Source organism: Anopheles coustani, chromosome 2 (genome assembly GCF_943734705.1).
Source record: "Anopheles coustani chromosome 2, idAnoCousDA_361_x.2, whole genome shotgun sequence".
NCBI classification, from domain to species: domain Eukaryota; kingdom Metazoa; phylum Arthropoda; class Insecta; order Diptera; family Culicidae; genus Anopheles; species Anopheles coustani.
The window spans coordinates 31,747,845-31,763,476 of NC_071289.1; the positions used below are offsets into that span (position 1 = coordinate 31,747,845).

At 43.2% G+C, this 15,632-nt stretch overlaps 3 protein-coding genes across 3 annotated transcripts; 1 reads left to right on the forward strand and 2 right to left on the reverse strand.

Moving 5' to 3' along the window:
- Window positions 1-9,448: 9,448 nt before the first annotated feature.
- Window positions 9,449-10,046, forward strand: LOC131265713 (uncharacterized). The gene is made up of 2 exons (XM_058268016.1): window positions 9,449-9,745; window positions 9,842-10,046. Exons 1-2 carry the CDS (start codon window positions 9,519-9,521, stop codon window positions 9,972-9,974), a joined length of 360 nt encoding a protein of 119 aa, XP_058123999.1. The 5' UTR covers window positions 9,449-9,518; the 3' UTR covers window positions 9,975-10,046.
- A 1,890-nt stretch (window positions 10,047-11,936) lies between these two features.
- On the reverse strand, window positions 11,937-13,096 carry LOC131265757 (shematrin-like protein 1). The gene is made up of 2 exons (XM_058268063.1): window positions 12,965-13,096; window positions 11,937-12,446 (listed from the first exon to the last, which is right to left on the reverse strand). Exon 2 carries the CDS (start codon window positions 12,410-12,412, stop codon window positions 11,999-12,001), a length of 414 nt encoding a protein of 137 aa, XP_058124046.1. The 5' UTR covers window positions 12,413-12,446; window positions 12,965-13,096; the 3' UTR covers window positions 11,937-11,998.
- A 1,102-nt stretch (window positions 13,097-14,198) lies between these two features.
- Window positions 14,199-14,796, reverse strand: LOC131264209 (keratin-associated protein 19-2-like). Its single transcript, XM_058266498.1, has 2 exons — window positions 14,610-14,796; window positions 14,199-14,545 (listed from the first exon to the last, which is right to left on the reverse strand). Exons 1-2 carry the CDS (start codon window positions 14,794-14,796, stop codon window positions 14,199-14,201), a joined length of 534 nt encoding a protein of 177 aa, XP_058122481.1.
- Window positions 14,797-15,632: the final 836 nt, after the last annotated feature.

Below are 15,632 nucleotides of genomic sequence, written 5' to 3' on the forward strand. Positions count from 1 at the left end.
GCGCGCGGCAATCGGTTTCAGGACGACGGACGACGCATCCTGACGAGTGGCAGCAGCAACCGAAGCACCAAACACCACCGCCTTCAACAGCAAATCGATATTTATTAGCTAAAGTTCGCGCTGCTAAAGATCACGCCGACGTCGGCCACGAGCCGCGTGCATCCACGCGCGTGTGTGTAATGATATTATGCATAACCCCTTTCCACTGTCGTGTAAGTTTGTTCATACTCATCGGTCACTTTGGGGCCACCCCATTAGCCATTAGGTAGCGCCGGCCATCCCAGACCGTCATCCATGACAGCCTCCTTCTTCCGCGGAGGTCCGCGTGGCCTTCGCGATCGGCGGAGACATTTAGCTCGTACGAGACTAATGACGCGATGGCACCCCCGGTTCGGCGCTGTTCAAGGCGTACTTTTGTAAAATAACTTTACCATACCATCGACCGTCCAGCCGTATACCACTCTTGTTTATGTATCCATCTTCTAGTAGCGTTTTGAAGCGTCGTGTGTTACGCGTACGATTACAATAAACCAGCAAATAGCCTTCGCAAAAAGAGGCCACACAGATATGTCCAGACGGAGTGTTACTTCTTTGGATTGTCTAATTTATAATACTGTTGTTCAGGACTGAAAGAAAACTAATAAGGAAAAGGAGGATATATTAATGAACTCATTACAATCTTGACCTGCGAAATGATTGAGATATAGCAATAGTTTGCATTTCACTCACCATTTTCAAACTAATATTTAGTTTCAATGACACGGAAAGCTTTTCGAAGTGGCAGTTATATGAAAGTATGGAGTAGAAAACAAGTTTCGCTTGAGACTCCTTTTGAATCTTTCGCCATTGTTTTGGAACTATTACCGATTTTGGAAAATATGTTATGCCATAAATCCGGAAAACTATGTTTGACACATCTGTAAATCATTATTTATGAAGTCGCTATTCCTCGAAACAATAGATCTTTGCCAAAGAGACTAGCCCAACGTTGAGTTCATACTACTCTCAAATTTTGTTAATTGATCCTAAATAATGAATCAGTTTCCCGTCCGAAAAATTCACGTTTTTCTGCACCATCCAGCATCACACGGCGTGTAATCTAACACACGCCGGATACGGGACTCACTAAAACTCACCGAGCCAAACAAAGGCTAAAAAAAGACCATCAAGAAAATCTCTCACCTGAAGCACGTTTTTCTATGCGTTCACAACTAGATTCATCTTCCTACTACGACCTTGTGGTGAGATTTCAGTCTCACACCGGGATCCTACGCCGAATCGGTAGCGAACGATCCACTTCCGAATCCGGCAACGGTTTTAGTACAGCGTCTGGAATGGTATCAACAACAACCGGAATCCCCTAATCGGTACGATATACAAAGTTATTAACGGACATATGTTAATCAGACGTCGAGCAGATGCAGCAACTCAAAAAAGGGTTGTCCATATTTACTGCTGGCACCACCAGAAAGAAAACATAGACTGGATAGTAGAGTAGTTAGTCATTTGCATTGTATTTTTGCTCGATAACGAGTAAGGTTCTTTTTGTTGGGGTCATAAAGAAATCTCAGGTGATTTTATGCATATTATGATTGGTGATTCTAATATACAGAATGCGCATTTTGTATCCATCATTCTTCTTCTTAATGGCGTAACAATCGTGTTAGTCATGCCTGACCGTTAAGGGCTTACCATCCATAATTAATGATGATTTAATTAAAATTGGGTTATTAAAAGACAAGTTATGAATATTGTTAGAAATTATTCTCATTAAAAAGAGTTTATGTTACATTTGTTTTTATGAAATTTTATAGAAACATAATTAGGGCAGTAATGAGTATCCTAATACAATTTAGAATCGTTAAATTATAATTTTCCAATCATCATATCATTGCACTTTTTAATACAATTTTTTTAAATGTAATTAGTGAAGATTATTTATTTTATTTTTGGCGATGCCGTTATCAAAGTTATGCTAAGGGTCTGCATCCTAAAATGGAGATCTAGATGATTCCGAAGACGGAAAAAAACTTGAATGTAGTTTTCCAATGTTTTCTTACGTTTGAAAAACACCTCTGCTACACCACAACAAGCAGCAAAATAAACAACAATATTTACTCGTTAACCTGGATAAGTTATTTTTCCACGCATTGAACAATTCGAGGTGATACAAATAAGAGGCGGCTCGACAAGTACCCGCTGCAGCCCACAACACGTTCCTCAGGTCTCGTGGTAAAGGCTAATGTTTGGCTCCCTCTCCGTAACCACTACCGACTCGGAAGCGGAAAGCGAACTCGGACGTGCTAAACGGTGCCAAATCGGTATTTACACCGGCTATCAGCGACAACCGGCGAAAATACCGCGCCGTTCCGTAATGGTTTAATGTACTCCAGAAGGATTACAAATACGCTCGTCGGGGTGAATCGTTGTTTCATTGCGACTCAAGGCTTCTTCGGTTGGCAAGTCAACCCGGGAAGGGATTGATAGTAACAGCTACTAGCTACTGTTGGCTTCGGTAAACATACTGGCGGAGAGTAAACAGCATAGTGCGACGTTGATTAGAGCATACTCTTTAATTTGCACTATGCAACTGTGCACGAACTTTACGAATTGGCGGGCCCGAGTAGTGGAAGTGGTTACATGATGTTGGATGAGCTGCTTTACATATAAAACTCCACCGTTGGAGACCGGTGACAACAGTTCTATCGGAGACTTTTATCGCAACACACATCAGCTGGTTGGAGAAAACGTGTTCGTGAAAGTGATCTAAAAGTGAACTGCGCAAGTGCTCAACGATAACTCAAAAAAAAAACAAGTCACCCACCGAAAATGGCCCATTTTATGCAATTGCTGAAGGTACTGCTGTTGTTGGTGTTTGTTGTGTGTCAACTGTTCGTAGCGGAAGTCGCACCTCAGAACGCCATCCGCACGAGCGATGCAATCGATCAAGGACCGCTGTTACTCCGCCGCGGTATTCGACAACGAGGCCACCATAAGCGTTTCTTTCCGGCTCCACCGGCCATAACCGGAAAGTAGAAGACGTTTGTATATTCCAGCCGTTTGTGGTGTGACAGATTCATCAACAAAATATTCGGAAAAACTGTGTCGCAATTCGTACGAAAACTAGAATAATCTAGATCAACCGAACCGGATTTTTCACGTGTTACGTTCTAGCCATCTGCTCCCTGGAAGCCCTTTGATCGGGCCCTGAAAGCTCAAGGTGTCTTGTTTCGATTCCGGACGTGCTGAAGGATCAATCCGTAACCAGATTCTGTGAATTCAATTAGCACCCATCACCGGTGCTACCAGCTCGATGTCTGATCTATATAAACTCGATCGTATCAGAAGCACCAAACCATACCACTTCAGTACGTCCGTTCAAATCCTCAAGTCAAGTGTACGATCAAGTGTACAACAACGATGAAGTTCCACAGTTTTCTGCTGCTTCTGGTGCTGATGTGCGCAGCGTTCGAAGCCGTCAGTGCCCAGCGTTCCAATGGGTTTCCAACGTACGACGATTTTCCCTCTCCGTTTCGATTTAACCGACCGATCGCGACGAGAAAACCGAGGCGCAAGTTTTTCCCCGCCCCGCCAGCCATTGTTGGATGAAGAAAAAGGATTGCGGATGCCGAAAGTGTACAAAACGCGATACTGGACAACGAGTGGAATTATAAACTATAGCCATTTTACTGCCCTGGAGGAGCTGAGAAGGATGTTCGTGCCGAACGGAATCATGGAGAAATTGGAAATTTGCTTAAGGTGTCGGTGCAATAAGTGTTATAAGTAGCTTTAATGTATATACATATTTATATGATCATTATATTGCAAATGTACAGATGTTTGAAGTGTTTGTAACAAAAAGATAAAAATAAACCGTTTCGAATGTGATATTTATAACTTGAAAGTTTCTTACTTTGCCGTGCGTCGTACCGTGTAAAGAACTTGTTGGATTTTTTTGGTATAATATTCCATTTCGAATATTCTATTCAAGAGTATAAAGGTGTTTCATCCCGTTCCAGCAAATGATCAGGTTTCCCTTTCCTACAGCGTTCAGCTAGAACGCTTCAAGGGGTTATTGTAAAAACGTAAACGTGCAGGAACTGATCGATGAGTAGCAAATTTGTTTATAACTTTGTAGTCATTTAACCGATTTACACAATTGACCTCTCACAGAACAGATCATTGTAATATAAACAGTTTAAAACAAACATGATACTTGTATATTTTCTGTGTTTTAGAAATATTCTACTTCTGGTAGGTTCTCCTCGCCATCGGATTAAGCTTTCCAATCAGGTATTGCAAAAAGTATACATTCAGGCGTATATGAAATGAGCCAAGGTATTCATAGGCAAGGTATTATTTTTTCAACTTTCCAATTTTGATTGAAAATGTAAAAGAAACAACCGAACGTTCATCAAACACAACAGGCCCGGAATGTTAGGAACACGTGGAAAACAAATCTAATCATGACGAATAGTGCTCAACTTTACAAATTGAGCTCTATTTCAACTCTCAAATATCGAGAAATTAACACCCCAAGCAAGGAACATGAAAACCTTAATAAAATCAGATGAAACGCATTGAGTATTGTTTGTATTAAATATTTATTTCATTGCGTTATAGAATAAAACATATCAGGAGTGAATATCCAACGGAAGTATTTACAATCTCATACAGAACAGAGTCTTTCGCTGTCACACTTTCATCCATAAAGTATCGGGGTCACAATGGGTCGTCGACGATAATATCCTCCGTATCCGCCGTATCCTCCATAGCCTCCGTATCCTCCGTATCCTCCGTAACCTCCGTAGCCTCCGTATCCACCGTATCCACCATAACCTCCGTATCCGAACGGTCTGTAAGGGCCTACAACTCCGATTCCAATACCAAACTGAGGGACGGGATTCGAATGCACCGACAGCACTGCAACGAGCACCAGAAGAAATCCTACAACGACGAGGTTCTTCATCTTTTGGTAAAAAGTCACTGTCTCGAGGTGAACAATGCTGCTTTGCAAATAATTTCACAACGTTTCAATTGCCGATCGATGAGCGAATGATCCGACTGAGGATATCGGAAGCGGTTTTAAATAGAAACGGAATGCGATAATTTTCACCACCTCACATCGGTTGAGATGAGTTGAATCAACATAGGTCTGGCACTGGTCAACCGACGTTTTGACGTTGGGTGGATCGCAATAGCTTGTTAGTGTTAATGATCGCATCACTCGAGCAGAACGACTACCCAATGACTAATAGTACACAACTGGGCATCTCGACAGAACCAACGATATAAATCGCCACTTTTTTAATATGGCTAAACTGTTGTTTTTTTTTTAAGATTTCGGTGTAACAATAAGAAAACTATGAATTATGTGTATTTATAAACCTATTGCATTATTCCAAACGCATTGTGCAGCTCTGATAAAAACATATTTAATTTATTATCACTTCACGCAAACACAGCGTTGTTGTATATTTATCCAATCAATATCGTAGGTGGTGCAAAGAAAGGCTTGCGACGACGACGACGGATATTGTTTCCATTCACGTATCCGTATCCTCCATTGCCACGATGTAATCCATAAGCTCCACCGTAGCCATATCCACCATAATTTCCAACAAATCTAACCGGAGCTATTACACCTACTCCACCGCAAAGATGAGGCACGGGATTTGGGTAGCCCGTGTTGAGTTCAGCGAGCACTAGAAGAAGCACTGCCACAATCGAAACGGTTTGCATTTCGGTCGTTTACGTTTTGAATAGTTCACAAACGAGGCCCAGAAATTGGTAACAGTTTAACAACACTTCATCCGGCGGATGTATAAGGAATGATAGCTCCGCTCTATTTGAAGAATATTTTGGATCAAAACGGATGAAAACGGCGTCGTCAACTTGCACCTTTCACAATGGATTGGAACGAACACATGCGACGGCGAAGGTGTAAATTGGCTGGCCATCATACGAAACATATTAATCAGTAAGAAGCGGCTATCAAACGGTTCCGTTGTCCAAGAAAGGACAAAGTTGGTATCACTTAAAATTGGCATACGCATCAGGCTTGCGGTGGCTATAGGGTCCATGGTATTTATCGTATTTGAACCCTGGTTATAAACAGAGCAGCAAAACGGGAACATTAATTAACGAGGGCTACACTCGTGAGGGATTTGAAATCATACCTGGTATGTTCCGGTAAACGGATTCATCGTAGCGTACACCAACTCCAAATCCACCGCCGGGGAACGAGAGAAACGCATTTCGTCGGTCCCTAGAATGTTTCTCACTATCCAAGGCTGAGCATTCCAGCGTTCTACTCGTCATCAAAAGTGCTAGAAGCAAATAGCTTGCGAAGAACATTCTGAGCCTTTTCACGGTGTCGCGACAATGTGAGCACTGAAACGGTTACACTCGAGCACACCCCGATAGAACCTCTCGTGTGTGCCAAACAGATGACAACTGTGAAGCGCGCGAATTCTCAATGTCGAATGTAAATATTCAAACAAATCCACAGACCAAACTTTACCAGACCACACGGTCTGGCACAGTGGAGTGGTCAGAACCTGATTCTGAGTGTAGCGTTGAGAAAAAAAGACATCGCAAACACAGACACACACTGTTCGTTGGTAGTATGCAAATAATGCTAACATCTATTAGTGATATGGTGTTTACTGTTTTTTGTTGCTTGAGAAAAATATACTAGGAAGCTGCGAAGCTGCCACTCCAACTGCCACATAGAAGATCAGAACGGTCAAAAGATGCTACAGATTAAAATAACAAATGGTACTTTGAGACTGACTTCCGGATGCTAGGAAAGAAAAAAACAGGCGCGGTTCATGTCAGAAACACTAGCTTTATGATGCAAAAATGGTTTTTAAGAAACTGAAGCGTGGCTCCTTAAATACTGTGTGTCTTCAAACCTTCAAAGTCAAATCTATTGTTGATTTGGTTTTTTTCTCATTGTTGCTATCAATATTTTCGAGCAAAACCTCAGAAGGCGTGTCGTGTTGTATTGCATACCCAAAGGCGTTTCAAACGAAAAAGATCGAGAACGCACTTCGCACGTCACGTAAGATCACGACGATTGTACTAAAATCCCGTTGATCATTACGAACCGGATGCGGTAGCAGAAAAAAAATTGAATGTTACAGCATCGCATGAAGTCATTGTGCTATACTACAAAGACACATTATATTTGAGTGTTTTGGATTTTTTTTTAGACCCCAAGGATAGCTCAATTTTTGCTTAACTGAATCTATAATTTAGTTTTTTTCATCATCACCGAATATAATTTAACCCGCATAATCGATAAGTAATTTAATTAGGTAAAATGTTTAACAAAGAAGAATTTCTTTGGATGGGTTGGTATATTTCAATTTTATTACAAAAGTAAAAGCCTTTTTGTACAACTTGCAGGTAATTCGAGCGGATCGTTACATCATTTCAGATGACCTCGCTCGAGATCTTCAGACAGCTGTGTCCGCTTCGACACTTGTGCAACAATGCAACGCTGGCCGTCTTGCCATGCGCGGGCCAACGCGCTTCAACTTTCCTCTTCATTAGCGACCAAGCCCAAATTGCTTGACCTTGGTCACCTCGCGATAGTGGCCACCGCCCAGCAGTCCATGGCCATGCTTGATGTGCACCTTGCGCTCGATCGTCTGCTTGAACGGGAACAATCCACCGACGCTTTTCTCCTTGTAATGATACTGGTACTTGAGGCCTCGCTTCTCCCGAACCGTAGCATCGGCCGGGATTATGGTATCACTCTGCAGCTGCCGGCTCTCTTCCGCCAGCATATCGTCGGCGGAATCAACCAGTGTTAGCGCGTGTCCGAAACACAGCAGCACCGAAACAATCACCAATATCGCACACAGGAGCTTCATCGTGACAGTCGCTGTTGTGTCTGGCGGTGAACGTGCTGCGCTATGCTTACTCTTCGACCCGTCCGGTTGAACTGCTTGAAAATAACTGTTGAAAAACCGGCGGCTTTTTTGGGGGCTTGGAATCACCGAACTATCGGTCTACGCGAACCGGACCGGAGATTTGCATAACTCGTCTCCGTGGAGAGTGGGGAAAGTGCCCGGCGTGGGGGTGAACTTGAAAGTCACACTGTTCGCCGCAAGATTCGCTCAACGGCATCTTCAAGCCGTGATGCGTGATGTGAATGAACGATTGACGGGTTGACGTTGTTTGCCCAACAAAAGATAATCCCCATTGCTAGAGGAACATCAAAAATAGATCTCCCCGGTAATTTTAGTACCATAAGCGTAGTGGGGAATTTTAGAATGTTACTTTCAGGAAAAAGAATTAGAAAAGTCTTTTGCGTCCAAACGCAAGTCCTAACATTATCTTTTGTCTTCTTTTTTTTAACTTTATCTAAGCAGTGGTTTTAAATTTAGAAAGCGCTCATAAGGAATTTTCAAACATTGGCAATCGGTTTGTTTTATTCAAATGATAAATCTTATTTGAATATTAGAAATTAAAACTTGGCACATGTAGGTCAAGTGAAATGATTTTACTATAATAAAAGGGTTAAAACTAGCTTTCCGTGTTTCTTTAAACTTTTCCTACTTCAAAAAGGTAAACCTAGTTGTTAAAATGAAGAATAACTGTCATATTACAAAGTCGATTTCGAGTTATTCTTCTCTTCAAAAGATGCCCCGCATAAAAGGAGATGAATCACGCCCATCAGAACGGCCTCGGTAAGGTGAAAAATCAATAGGTTGTTGTTTACCATTCCACTGGCGCCCAGTGACATTGAGTCTCCCTCCGTCCCATGTAACGATGTAAACAACCGAAAGATTTTGGAAAACCCCGAATGCCAACGACTCTGCTGATTGATGAGAAATCTCTACCCGGAGGGTTTTGTTTTCGGTGCTTGCACACACCTGGTGGTGGAAAGATTGGACAGGTTTGTGATTAAGAAAATGACAAAATAAAATCGATCCAGTTCGGTGGGATTGATTGAAAACAAGAATAATAACAGGTTCGTCGCCTAACGTGCCGTGGATCTCTTTTGAGTGCTGCGTTGCCCTTTGCAAGCGATGCGGCACGTCCGAAGGCAAATAACACCTCACCGATACATGTACAACTATACCCACATGGCTACACTAGCATATGGCCGGCTTAGCTATCGCTCGCGGTAAACATGCAATATGAGTAGTAGGGTCAGACGGTGGACCAGATCCTCTTACTGTTTGCACCGCGGGTGGTAGGTAAGCGGGGACCTGGGAAACCGGAAGGCACACACGAAAGCGTCGGGATTTGCGCCGTGGTGACGATGACAAACGATACGAAATGCCATCCGCGAGCCGTTCTTGTACGGGCGGGCGGTAAGAAAAATCCCACAAACCGGGACGCTTCGTTTGGCATGGGGCTGGCGCGCGAAAAAAGGGCGTCCGTATAAATACGGCTACCGCGCTTCTGATCGGCACTAAACCAACCTAGAACGACACCGGTACCACATCAAAGCGTCAGATAATACGTGGCTAAGAAAGAACGAAGGCAAACGGTTCGCGATGAAAGTGTTTCTGTGCGTTGCGCTGGTGATGTTGGCGTTCGTCGCCATCGAGGCCGTTCCCGTCGGGGAAGCACCCGTCGTGCTGGACGATCCTTCGCAGGAGCCTCAGGCCGTTGCCCCGGAGGAAGATGTTGTCGTGCTGTACGAAGACGGTGAGGTAGTCCGGGAGAAGCGCCACAGCCGGTATGGTGGCGGATACGGAGGAGGATACGGTGGTTATGGCGGGTAAGAAAGCAATTTATTCTGTAGGAAAACAAATTGAAAACGAACAACGACGGGATCGTCTGGACAATGCTACATGGTTGTGCCCATTAATTGCAGATATCGCGGAGGATTCGGAGGATACGGAGGCTATGGAGGATACGGACGAGGCTTCGGATACGGACGAGGATACGGAGGATACGGGGGCGGTTATGGAGGCTACGGAGGATATGGCCATCGTCGTTACTATTGATGTGATTTACTCTTTGTTTCTATGGAAGGCAAGCGTTGTGAATAAAGATTCATTGTGATATTGCATGACAAAGTTTGAACGATGTTTTGATATATTCGAATATATCACAAGGAGAACAGAAGAAGAGTAGATACGAAATCATATAACACGATCCAAGAAAGGAAACACATGCTGAAGAAGACCTAACGATGAGAAAACGATTCTTCATATAATCATTTTAAAATGAATGAATTGCTACTTAAGCAAAGAAATCAAAATAGAAAAATTCAAAGTCTAACATTTATCATTCTCGCATTTTAGGCAACATTATTTTTTACGCAATGCAGTCTATAACAATTCCTATACTTCTGCAAGAAATGTTTTCTTCATTTATGTAATTCTAGTTTTACTAGGATATGTTGAAGAATAACGTTGGGTTGGTAGGTATAATATCGTTGAGCTTAATCGTAAACCACATGATTTCTATTAAGGTGATTGATTTTTAATTGCTGGAAATGCATGAAATGACCGTTTTTTATTTCTTCAAACTTTCCATACAAACAACCTGTGTAAAAAATATGAACCAATCAGAAAAGACACCTTGAAATTTACTTGTTAAGTTTGTGGTAAAACATTTTAACCTAGTTCTATCAAATCTCACTCAAATGGTGCATTAAGCCAGTACAAATTGCATTCTCTTTTCCATTTTATATTGAAACACCTTGAGAGTAATTTTGTTCTGCAAGCCCAGCCTACAACATCACATATTTACCTAAGATCGTCACGATTGTTTGTTTAGCTATCGGGGATTCCTGTTTTTCTCCCACACGTGTCGAAACACTTCGGTTCGTACCTACACGCCCCACCCTAGCGACTTATAATTAGACTTTCTCCACCCGGGAAACCGGTCGTCGTTAGGCGGTAGCGACAATCAACGTTAAATCAAATTTAAATGTTCTCATCCAGCAGATCCACCGGCAGACTACCGTGGACTCGTAAGGAAGCATCGATTGAATCGTTTAACATATTGCTTTGTCATGCGCGGCTTCATTCATGAATCGCACGATCCCAAGTGCTAATCACGTCATGAGTCGTCCGGTAAGAAGCTGTGGTTCCCCCCTCTGGGCGTGTGTGTGTGTGTGTGTGGCTGTGGTGTATGCAATGGGGTGCAATGATCCGGGAGCAGTACCGACATGGAATGCTGAAGCATTAGATATGTTACGATCAGGTGTCCGGATCGTTCGCTGCGACTCGTTTCCTCCACAACGGAATTAATAATTTCCTTTTCCAGATGGAGAAGATTACGAAATACACTTATATGCAATTTGTCGTCACAAATCATGTGTTTACTGCGTTCACAATTTGATCCAAAGATTAAAGTTATGGTGTTTAATTACCTAAATTGATTTAAATAATAACTCGTATCTCGTTTCTCAAATATAATGTCCATTAAATTAAAGAAATGTATATTACCATTTTGTATTTAATTGAAATTATTCATTCACATTCTTTTATGTCGAAAAATTATTAAAAAGCAATTAAATTGCTCAATAAACATAAGCCATTATAATTTTTCAATAGCGATCAAATGTGCACAAATTGCAAGTTTAGATCTGAATTTAGCACTGTGAACATAATTTGAACTGCATGAGAAAAATCTCACTATTGTGGAAGTCTGGAATGTTCTCTGGAGTGTTGACAAATTATATACAGCACATTGTTTTACTTCTTCTCATTCCGATGATTGTCCGTTGGCCAGCCAAGAGTTTCGTTTCGAATTTCGCAAGCCACCCCTTTCGTGACCTTGCACTACTCAAACGATGCGGTAACGTTTCGGTTTCATTGTCCCATCAGCATTCATGGTTGGCTTCCCACGCACGATATAATTATGTTAGAGTAGACAAAGATGCCCTTTTTTCGAGAATATTGCCAAATAATTGTGCAGCAAAGGTGGAAATATTTTGCTTTTTTAAACACATCGCATTTTATTTATTTTTTGATCCAATTTTCTCTCGTTTTTCTCGCTTTACAAATAATAATTTAACTTAGAAATAATACGGCGGATAGCCGTAGCCGCCGCCACCGTATCCAAAACCTCCGTATCGATAGCCGTAACGGCGGTAGCCGCCATATCCAAAACCGGGGCCGAATCCACCGTATCCGTAGCCGGGGTATCCTCCATAGCCATACCCGGGATAACCACCGAACCCGCCGAATCCACCGCCGACCAACCCAACCCCGACGCCAATGCCAACACCGCCGAAGCCAAGATGTCGCTTCTGACGGGCGCTCTCCGAATCGGTCACTTCAGTTTCTGGTACGCTATCGGCAGCCTCGACCGGAACCAACCGAACCGTCTCCACTGACGCAGGGTTGTTGTCTTGAGATTGAGCTGGGTAGGCGCTGGCGAGCGTCACCAGGGCGACGATAAGCATCAGGCAACTTTGGAAGGTTTTCATTTTTCAGTTCGTATGTTTCTCTCGTAAAATATTTCTGTAAATTCAAATATGCAGAAAGAGCGAAAATGAGTGAATATTTTAAATTTTTACTGCAAGATAAAACGTTTTCACATCTCCTTTTTTTATTGAAAAAACATATTCACTGATAAATCGATAGAACTAGGTCATTGTCGTTCATGCATGATCGATTCGTTTGAGAAAGCCACTCGACGAAACCGGTCACGGTGCGGTGATTTCATTCTCAGCAGATCTTCTCTTTTCCTATTTGCTTATATTTCACAGCATCTAACGAATAAAACCCCCGGGATGATCGTGGTGACAAAAACGGTGATTAGCACACCGCGAATCCGATTTACTGCAGATCATCCCGAGTCGTGTTTTTCACTGATTCACTAAGTTAGCACTCACTCACGTAACGGCTAGGTGTTGTTGTTGTTTAAACACTTCGGTAGAATGGGTCAGAACGAGCCAAAACAGTTTTGTGATGGCGCAATTGTCACTCTAATCACTTCAATCACGACCTACCTAGGAACGTTTCTTCCGGACGCTTACCTTCAAATCACACAAAATGCACGACAAGCTGCTCCCTCTCGTCTACGAATTTCACACCAATGCTTCCGGCCAGACGACGGAAGGTAGCCCTTGCGAAGGATCACTTCTTTCCTTTCCACTCGATGGCTGTCTTCGGTTTGATCGGCTCCCGGTCGCGATCGTTTCGCTTTTATACATTACACACAGCCTCCGGTCAGCTTGATTTGGTTGTTTCTGCGCAGATGCTTTCGGGTGGATCGACCAAAGACGAAAGGAAGGGATGGGAGAACCTGATGGGACGAGAAACGGACAGGTACGATGTCGTGTGAATCTCTCGATTCGGATGGCAATGCTAGACAACGACAACGCCGGCGACAAATGACAACGTAGAGACCGGGAACGCTAGTAAGTCGAAAATGGTCTCCTAAACATAAGCGAATTAAAATCGGCACACTTTCCGACCGATCTCTCGAAGCTTCGTTTTCAGGGAGGGAGGGGTGGAGGCAAAGATTTAGTTTTTATTTTCGGTGTTCCGCTGGTCCATTAAGTGATTCGCGTCCATGGATCGCACAAGACGGATTAATAGAGGTGGATCCATTACAAACGGGTGTCGTCACACAAAGTGGCATTCCGCATCTTTTCGCAGTATCGGCGAGGCATGGGTTGATGATTCTATCCCGATGGCGGAAGAGATGAAGCTTTTCTGTCCGACCTGTTTACGACTTCGTGGTGTTTACGATTTTTCTGTGTGCGTTATCGTATGGCTAAGGGTTGTTTTCTAGCGGAATTCCCAGCGCTGTGACTACGTGCCATGTTGCGACCGTTTCCGTAAACATCCGAATTGGATCTCGATTTAGAACCCATCGTAGGTTGGATTTTTATAAGCGTTCCTTTTAGATTTAATCAAATTGTGTAATTAATTGATGGTCAGAGTAGTCCTATCTTTTAATTAACTGCTCAAACAGAGCTCTGTTTTAAATAAGAACATCTTGATGGTTCAGAAAAAGCATTTGATAATGCAAACACACATACTGTACAAAGATTTTCTAGGACAATGTTTTGATTTACAGAGGTTCTTCATTTTATTACGATATGTTTAAATTGAAAAGGAGAAAAATAAAACCAAACAAGTAAAATATGACTTCGGTTTTGTGATGCTGCTATAAATTCGAATTTATTTTTTATTATCAGTCAACGTGTTCCGAAGTGTTTCGAGCTCTATCGATCGTGCGTTAGTCAGTCTGAAATCCTTCCCTCATACGTAAAGTCCTCGGTTATAGTACCCGGCGAGCTGATTGCCGTATCCAACCGGGCTTTGAAGGGCGTTCCAGCCGTTTGAGTACGAATAGCCGCTTTGTCCGATGCCGTATCCAAGCTGTCCACCCGCCGGATATCCACCGAGCCCTCCGGCCAGGCCACCACCAATGAAACCACCTGCACCGGTTGCTCCAACTCCTCCGAAACCACCGACACCGGAGCCATACCCACTCAACCCACCGACGTACGGACTGTACGGATTGTACTGGGCATGCAGTCCACCATACACCGGGTTGTACGGATTGTAATGACCCGCCGTGTACGGACTGTAGTTGTATCCTGTTCCTAGAAAAGGACGAATGATAAAATTTCGCAGGAATTTTCTCATCATCAAATATTGAAAACTTACCCAGGTAACTCAGTTCCCTTGCGTTTCGCTCCGGCAGAATACGATCGTCACGCAGTCTCACTTCGAGCGGCTGCAGAAAGGTGGCCAAAGCGGCCTCCTTGGAGCCGGCAACGTCCTCGCGGTCGGTGGTGGTCGCTCGGCAGGATACGGCCAACAGCGCACACAACAAGATGACTATTGGGTTCATCACGATTGACGGTTGGGTTTGTGGTTCCTAATTTACTTCTGTCACCTGTCCGGGATGTGATCTACGAGTAATGTTGTCTTTCCGAAGCTTCGTCCTTTAAATAGTGATGTGATGAAGCTCGGCGACAGGTTGGATGTGGCATTAGATACAATATGTTCCATTGTTCGCAACGGTGGCGGACAATTACATCATGTGCTGGTACCAAACCCTTCCCTAAGTCCACACTTTTCTTTTCAAGGGTACACATTGTTCTAAAATTTGCAGCACACTTTGCCACACCGACTGAAGGCATGTCCGTTCGTTCATTCGCGAACGCTAGCTAGTAACCCCAGCTAGTGTAGGTTATAAATTTCCAAACAATGTACGCTTCATTCCACCGAAATTCGTGTACGGCGAATCCGACGCGTATGGAAACGGAGCATCACGAGAGGCGACAACTGCTCAGCATCGTGCGCGCACGTAGCCATTTTAACCTCCCTAAAGCCTCCCCTTACCAGCTTCCAACATCGTTGGTTAAAGTTTGTTAAACTCTAACCGGTTTACGGCTGCCTATTCGTTTCCGACGGGATGCTTCTTGATGCCAACTTGACATTGGTGAGGAACAGGCCCGTAATGGTAGCGCGAAGAAGGTGAATCATTGCGTGCTTTATTAGCACGTTGTTGCCGTTTTCGTGAGTTAGGGCAGCGAGATGGGATAGATTTGATGTAACTCAATACTAGGGCGTTGCTGAAGGATAACTTTTTTTCTAATTAACTGTGCGTAGGAAAACAAAAACCGAACCGCGTATTTTCTTGGTAAATTACTAATTTACAAAATCGCAATCGATTCAAGCAAC

Coding starts and splice junctions, on each gene's coding strand:
- LOC131265713 (XM_058268016.1), top strand. CDS start 9,519: ATGAAAGTGTTTCTGTGCGTTGCGCTGGTGATGTTGGCGTTCGTCGCC. Junction 9,746..9,841: donor GGATACGGTGGTTATGGCGG/GTAAGAAAGCAA, acceptor CATTAATTGCAG/ATATCGCGGAGGATTCGGAG.
- LOC131264209 (XM_058266498.1), bottom strand. CDS start 14,796: ATGAACCCAATAGTCATCTTGTTGTGTGCGCTGTTGGCCGTATCCTGC. Junction 14,546..14,609: donor AAGGGAACTGAGTTACCTGG/GTAAGTTTTCAA, acceptor GTCCTTTTCTAG/GAACAGGATACAACTACAGT.
- LOC131265757 (XM_058268063.1), bottom strand. CDS start 12,412: ATGAAAACCTTCCAAAGTTGCCTGATGCTTATCGTCGCCCTGGTGACG.